This window comes from Antrostomus carolinensis, unplaced genomic scaffold, assembly GCF_000700745.2.
Source record: "Antrostomus carolinensis isolate BGI_N321 unplaced genomic scaffold, ASM70074v2 scaffold7973, whole genome shotgun sequence".
Taxonomy (NCBI): domain Eukaryota; kingdom Metazoa; phylum Chordata; class Aves; order Caprimulgiformes; family Caprimulgidae; genus Antrostomus; species Antrostomus carolinensis.
The window spans coordinates 1-7,582 of record NW_010305795.1 but is presented as its reverse complement, the minus strand read 5'-3'; the positions used below and the strand labels follow the sequence as shown (position 1 = coordinate 7,582).

General features: G+C 41.6%; 1 protein-coding gene across 1 annotated transcript in view; it reads left to right on the top strand.

The window, feature by feature from the left end:
* The window catches only part of LOC104522559 (muscleblind-like protein 2), a gene marked incomplete at its 3' end in the record, with an annotated part of 38,040 nt that extends 32,245 nt beyond the window's left edge, over nt 1-5,795 (top strand). The window contains exon 2 of the mRNA XM_010164888.1: nt 5,631-5,795. Coding sequence (XP_010163190.1) covers nt 5,631-5,795 — 165 coding nt within the window. The remainder of the gene's footprint in view (nt 1-5,630) is intronic.
* Between the last annotated feature and the right edge of the window lie 1,787 nt (nt 5,796-7,582).

Here is a 7,582-nt window from a genome sequence, read left to right as displayed (position 1 = left end):
CCCCAATAAGACTGCATATTTAATCCTGAGAGATCATACATTTCATCTGCATTTGTTAGTTCCAGCTTGTTTTCTTAAGGAAACAGGTTTTGCATAATTGCACTATCCATATGTTTGCCACCATCATCCTTGCACTGTAATAACTTCTGAACACCCTGGCCAATTTCAAGCAAAGTTGCTAGAAGCAGACATCTCAAAGATGTATTGCAAAGTTCTTACTGGCTATGCAAAAATCAGTGTCTGGGTAGAAGAGGGAGATCCAGATGACTACCCCGTTAAGGAAAAGGCTGGAGCACGCACTGAGCCGCTCCCCAGCGCGGTCTGCAGCCGCCTGCACATTTTGGCTGGCCCTTCAGCACAGGGACGGCTCAAGCAAGTTATATTTATCGTGTGAGTTGTTTCCTGGTCTGTAGTTAGGAGAGGTGGGAAGGTACTCTGGGGGAGGAGGAAGGAGGGAGGTGGGGTGCAGGAGGAAGCTGGGAATTTAGGGAGAGTAGAGGTGGGTGGGGGGAGCTGGAAGCACCCTGGGGAGCAAGGTTAGGAACAAGGGACAGAAGTCTGCAAGGAAGCATGCCTACATCTTTCTGCTCCTCATGGGATAACCTGTGATGATTAAAGGTGGTGGGGTGTCCTGTGCAAGGTGTTAGACTGTGCTTTGAGGTGCGGGGAGGCATGGTCTGTGATTTCCTGCTAATAGGATCAATAAATTGCCTCAGTTAACTTTAGATTTGTATGCTCAGCTTCAAGCTGGACTCTCCGTATTTCAACTATTTAAGGAAAGTATAAATAATTTGATTGGTTTGATGATGGAATAACACTGCTGCTTTGATAGGATGGTAGGTAACCAGGGCCACTGCCTTTCCAAGGTGTGAGGTAAAGCGTAGAGGGAATCTTAATTTACCGGGTATGGTTTAAAGAAAACTTCTCTAAGCTGAGACAGGCACACTAACAGAAGACAATGTGATGATGTTGCTGGGTGATGTTCCTCCTGTAAGAGCAGCCTTCAAGGACAAGGAGGTTGTCCAAAGGTGCAGACCAGCTCCTGACAGCTGTGCATGGTGGGAGGACATGAGGCAGCCGGCGTAAGCTGAAACTAGACCGGTTCAGACTGAATAGAAGAAAAATCATCTTCACTGTGAAGACAGCCAAGCAGTATATGAGATTGCGCAGAGAGTTTGTGCGGGCTCCACCCATGGAGGTTTCCAAGGCCTGGCTGGAGCAACCTGGTCTGACCCCAGGGCTGACCCTGCTCTTGAGTTCCCTACCAACCTCAATTAGCCTCTCATTTTGCAAAAAAACCCCCAACCAAACCCCACCACATTGTGCTGCAGAAAAATGTCTTACAGCAGTTTTGGATTGACTGTATAGATTGGGGCTGTTATATTTACTAGTGAGACTTTTATGACAAGCATGCTAAGAATATGTATTGACCCATGTCTTAAAAGCAGAATTCAGTACCTGAGCAAAATGGTTGTGGATGCATTAGCTGATTCTTGGCTTAAGAGATAAAAGAAGATTGTTTTGCCTTTTTTTTTTTTTTAAACTCAAACATCTTATTTTTATGAAAGATAAATGTAATTTTAGTAAGTAAAACTAACTCATTATTATGCATAAGCCTGGGCCTGGATGAATTACTATTATTGTTGTTGCTATTGGAGAAGTAGTAAAATACTGAAGAAAGCTGTAGATTTATAAAATATTCAAGACAGAGGTGTGGCAGTACCACTTGTAGACAGGAAATGGGTTCTTAGCATTTTAATATACAAAGTTACAGGATGTTACTTCTAGTACTGGTTTTGTTTTGTTTATTTTGAAATTATAATTCTTAGCACATACGTAGCTTTTTTATATACTCTAGTCTGTGGGCTGTCTTGTGCCATTGATTTTAGGCAAACTACCTATTGTTCTTAATAGGGAAATCTATTGATTTTTAATTTTTTATTTTTTTTATTTTTTTTATTTATTTTTTTTAAAGCCAATGGTTTGGCATGGCTTGTTAAGGGATGTGGTTTTGGTGTTAAGCCAGTCAGGTAGCAGCTCCCAAGACCATTGCCCCTGCAGAAGCAGAGCCTCTCGTTGCTGTGCCTGAATGATGGGCAGTGGAGTCCTTTGAGTTCCCACCTCCTTGGTGCACCCTTTTGCTCTCTCACGTCTGTACTGGAATCAGCACACCCCCGATGCGAGCCACAGCATGTTCCCAATCTGGATCATTAGCAGTAGAAAAGTAGTTTATCTGCTAAGTCTTTCCATTACCATCCTGAAATATGGCCCTCTGCTTTTGGCCAGGGTAGTTGTAGAGGACAAAGGCAGAGAAACTGAATATCAGAGGTAGGTACCATCCTTGCAGGGAGAGGGGAGTAACAGAGTGCTGGGAATTTAACCCGATGTCTGTTTGTCATTGCTATCAATTGCAGATAAGGAGACAGCTCATTGAAAGTTATTTTTTTGGGTGAACTCGCATGGGAAGTGCACAACATCTTATGATGCGTTTGGTGATAACCTTCGCTTCATGGATGACAGAAGTTTCTAGGGACCAAGTTTCAAACCAGTCTGTCTGCGCCCTCAGTTTCAGGACTCTGACTCATACGTGGGAGCAGGTTAAAAGTTGTATGAAGCAATTATTTTCCCTGCTGCCTGCCTTAGCCTGCTGGCAGAGTTTGTGCCACCATGCGCCGGGGAGACTGAGTCTGTGGAGCAGTTCCTAAACTGCTGTGGTTTTAAGAGCTGTGATGAGTCAAGTCTTATTCCAAACTCTTGATGCTGATGCATTCTAAAGTTAAAACACTCAGTTTTGTCTCTGTATTTGTTGTGAGATGGCCTGCTAGCATAGTAATTTTTTTCAAGAATCCAAAGTGGACTCTTATTGTAGATGTTGACCCAACCAACACATTGAATACTCCTGCATGTTGTGTAGAGTTGCCTGTTCTGCTGTTTGGTTGACATGTGGAGTCATCTCAGTTGGACTTTGTATTTAATTTTTTAATAAACAACAAAATCCAGGGTCCCATTTGACTGAGATGGCATTACAAGTTTGAATTTTTGTTCTTGCAATGATCAGTAGCTGTGAATCAGCCTGATTCCTCTTGGCAACTAATTTCATTGAGTGTTCACATGAGCATTTGTTAAAAAAGGAATTAAAAGTTGCTTATAGGTGTTTTCCCACAGTGATTGTAGGTCCAAAAAGTGAAAGCTGGTCTCTTGGTAGCTGGGGCTGGATTAATCTGCTCACTATTTTCAGTGCTCATTCCACTGCAGTTTATTTTGGGTCATTTAATTTCAACAAGGGTTGATCTGTTTACAGCACTTTCTATAGTAGCATGACGGGGCCACACAGCCCTTTCATAGTACATTCATTGCTAACCAGGGGCTCAAAAAAATGGTAAATGAGGCACAGACATGAATAAGTTTAGACAGGACAGTACATTTTTGTATGGTTGGATTCTTTTGGAAAGTTTTCTGAAATAACCAATCTTTTGTGCACTGTGGGTGGGTTGCTTTGCAGAGCCTGAAGTGATGTATATAGTAGCCGTGTGCTTTCAGAGGTAGGAGTGGAGAGCTGGCTGAAGGTACTCCTCAGGCTTAAGGTGCTTCAAAAGCCACTTATTTGAGGAGCACTTTTGTTTCCATGGGTAGATATTTCCACCAGGCAGAGTAGTTTGATTTGACTTTGCCATTTTAATTTTCAGATTTGCTTTATGAACCATTCATATACAAAATAGGTTAAGGTTAAATAGATCTCAGTTAAAAATGTCTTAATCAGTTGGCCTCACCAGCCAGTACAAAAGCGTATGCTTGTTGCCTGTGCTGAACGTGATCAGATTTAACATTATGAAGGTGATGGCCTTGTTCCCCCTCAAACAGAAGAGCCAGACTTCTTCTGTGTCCATCAAATTGTGACTATTTCTGGTTCTGCTTGTGACAGCTGACAAAGTAACGTTCCTTTTGTGTACTTCATCAAACCAGACAGAATTAGTGACTCCCACAACAGAAGTCAGAAGGAAGGCATGATGTCCTGAAAATGACTGCGTTTATACTTGCAGGATAGAACAGCACCAAGAAGTGTTCCTGAGTGCCAAGACCATTTTTTTTTCCCTTAAATTTTTAGCATTCTTGAACTCTTCTGGCTTCTGTCACTTAGCTTACTCCCAAAGAATGGCCAGGCGCAGTTTGAGGCGTGGTCTCAATACTTAATAGTGGGGAAATAGCTGATTGCATTCCCATTGGCCTCGGCGCAGGAGAACCTCCGTGGACATGTTTAACTTTCTCTTGTGTAGGTAGTTATTACATCCTGATAGCAGATTAGAGGCAGAATCGGCAGCATTTTGGCATCTGAGTAAAAAGTATGACATTAACACTCTTGTTCTGGGACATTTGAAGCGTATTGACAGTTTTGTAGCGGTGTCTGTGTGTGTACACAGAATCAGTGTACACGTGTACTGACTGTGTGATATTCTTGCACAGGGATCTTAACGTTTACTTGGCTATAGGAGACTATTCCTGCTTGGCTACAAATTGTAAAGCCCTTATACCAGTGATTGGAAAGTTTAAAAAGCACTTTTTAGAAATGTCTCAATTTGGAAACTTACCTTCTACAAGTTGAGTGTGTCAAATGCAATTTGACTAATGCTCTAGGTCCTCTGGTCACAGCTATTAAGGTTTTGTGACTGGCTGTGAGCTGTGTCATTGAGGAGCTTCTGATCTCAGCAGGTCCTGCCCTGCAGCTGCACAGCCTGCTGGTGCACCCTACGATGTCCTTTTCTGGGGGAAAACATATCAGCGTGCCTTATGCTGCTCTACCTATATTTTTGTCAGCATGTCACTGCTTATAGAGGTGTGCTCCATGTCCATCTCCTCCAACACAGGCCACCATGGAGGTGACTGCCCACCCATATTTTTATTGTCTCTTATTGTCTGACTCATAACTGTCTGAAAACTCCTGCTTGCAGGTTGATCAGGAGCTCTCATTTTGCTGGGTACCTTCAGGTTTAGCTCCATGCGCTGCTTCTAAATTTAGGCTGTGAAAGTACCAGCTTGGCTTCTGTTCTTTTATACTTGAATGGAAATAGTTCAAAGTTGTGCTGATGTAGTAAAAACAGGATGCCAGAAGGCAGTGAACTGTGATAAGGGTGAACACACAAGAGAACACAAGCAGGAAGTGGCCACTTTAAATCCTTACTGCCATGAACACACAATAATTTTTTAATATAATGTGTTTAAAAACTCCATTTCCCTTAAAGAAGGTTTGAATTTGTTATTCATAATATAATGTAATTTATAAAAACATTTATGTTATGATAACACCGAATGCTCTAGCCAAATACCATGAGAGACAGTTCAGGCAGTCTGGATAATACTCAGAGCATTGATTGTATAGCAGTGATCCGTGCTTAACAATGACAGTGCTGTTTCAAAGTCTTTCTTATTTTTTTTCCATGGCCTTAGTGATGAATCAGAGGTAGTGGGCTGAGACGGAGCTCAAAGTCACCAGCTCCTCCCAGCTTGCTGAATAGATCCCAGGAAACACCCCGTATTTCATTACCTCTTGCTTAGTTTATGGTGTGATATTTTGCTCAAAGGCATTAAACTATCATCAAAAGCAGCAGACCAATTAGTGTAACTTCTTTTTCCAGGGTCGTTGTACAAGGGAGAACTGCAAGTACCTTCATCCGCCAACACATTTAAAAACTCAGCTGGAAATCAATGGCAGGAACAACTTAATCCAACAAAAAACTGCAGCAGCAATGCTTGCCCAGCAAATGCAGTTCATGTTTCCAGGGACACCGATACAGCCAGTGGTAAGTATATTTCTCGATGGTGTTATTGGTAAGTAAAGTTGAAGACTATATTGTGGTCTATAACTTCCTCACAAGGGGAAGAGGAGGGGCAGGTGCTGATCTCCTCTCTGGAGGCCAATAAGACCAGAGGCAATGGCAGGAAGATGTGCCAGGGGAGGTTTAGGTTGGACAGTAGGAAAAGGTTCTTCAGCCAGAGGGTGGTGGAGCACTGGGACAGGCCCCCCAGGGAGGCAGGCATGGCACCAAGCCTGACAATATTCGAGAAGCATTTGGACAATGACCTCAGACACATGGTCTGAATCTTGGGGTTGTCCTATGCTAGGGCAAGAGTTGGACTCAGTGATCTTTGTGGGTCCCTTTCAACTCACAACATTCTGTGATTCTATGACGTGCCAAAGTTCTCTAAACTAGTATCAATAAAAGTAGTCCCCATCTGTTGACTTAAGGAATTGCTGAGATGCTAGAGATACTTATATTTGCATTTGAAGATACAATGGAGTATTGCTATAGATTTGATGCATTTGTTTTATCCCAGACTAATTTGCTATTTTTTTCTCTCTTTTTTTTTTCCTTCAGTCCGTTCACATCAGGTTTGATCTAGATTTGCAAGGTTTTTATCTATAATCTGACTGGAGGTGAAAATTTGAATAATAATAATAATAATAATTTGGTAGTAAATTGTTTGGGTAGGAATGCAAAGTTTCTCAGGAGTCTATGGGTTTGAATGGCTTTAGACAGTATTTAATCCCAGTGCCAGGAGCAAAGGTTATTGTCATTCTGGGTAGCATTTTATTACTCTGTTGAAATCTGAAGTGTCCCAGAATAAGCCAGCGAACTGCTGGTGCATGCACTTTGCAAACTCAGCTTTTTATCATAGGGTAATTCATATAGTGCCTGGGACACCTCAAATCCTGAAGGTGGCATAAAACTAGAGTCTTGCAGGCATAAGCAGTGTCTTTGGATATATGTGAAAGTGATTGGTTGCTCTGGGCTGCCTTTGCAGCTGAGCTCCTCATTGTACTAGATTTCCAAAGCATGGTTAGGCAAGTAGTCTGAATTAAACTTTTCACACATGGCTGCTAATGATGTTTTCTCAATCTAAATGCCTGGTGTAAGGCACTGGAGTGGGATTTCTTTCTTTAACCTGAGGCATCTGGAGTGTTGGCCATCAACTTCTGCCCTGGGCTTCTTAGGTCCATTTATAGTTTATCAAAAGAAATAGGCCCCTCTAATTACTGCTCACTTGGCTTGTTTCAGACGTCTGCATTTGGATTAGCCCACCCTAGATGCCTTGTGTTTTTTACACTTGAAACATCTGCTGTAAGGTGGGAGGCAGGAACAAAAATTAGGTGTCAGGAGTCCCTGAATTTCTGATACATGTTCATCAAAATGTATCTTGGTATATTGGCATAATGTGTTTTGATATTTCCTGATTTTTTGCTGCTTGAGTTTTCACCAGAAAAGTTTTCATGAAGTAATACATTTCACCTCGTAGTATTATGAGAAAAAATGAAGTGCCAAAATTATACTTCTTATTCTCACCCGTTTCATCATTTGAACTTTACGTTTTCATTGACGTAATGCCGCCTGTACTGATTGCTGTGATAAAAGTGCCAGGTTTTATTTCTCTGTCTCGCCTAAATTGCCAGATTAAGATGACTCAACCTTGACCAAATGGATAAAAAGTGAAAGAAAATTCCATAGAAGTCATTCAACATGTGGATTTATTCTTAAAATTATAGCTGATTATATATAAAATTATATATATTAAAACTATATATAAATAT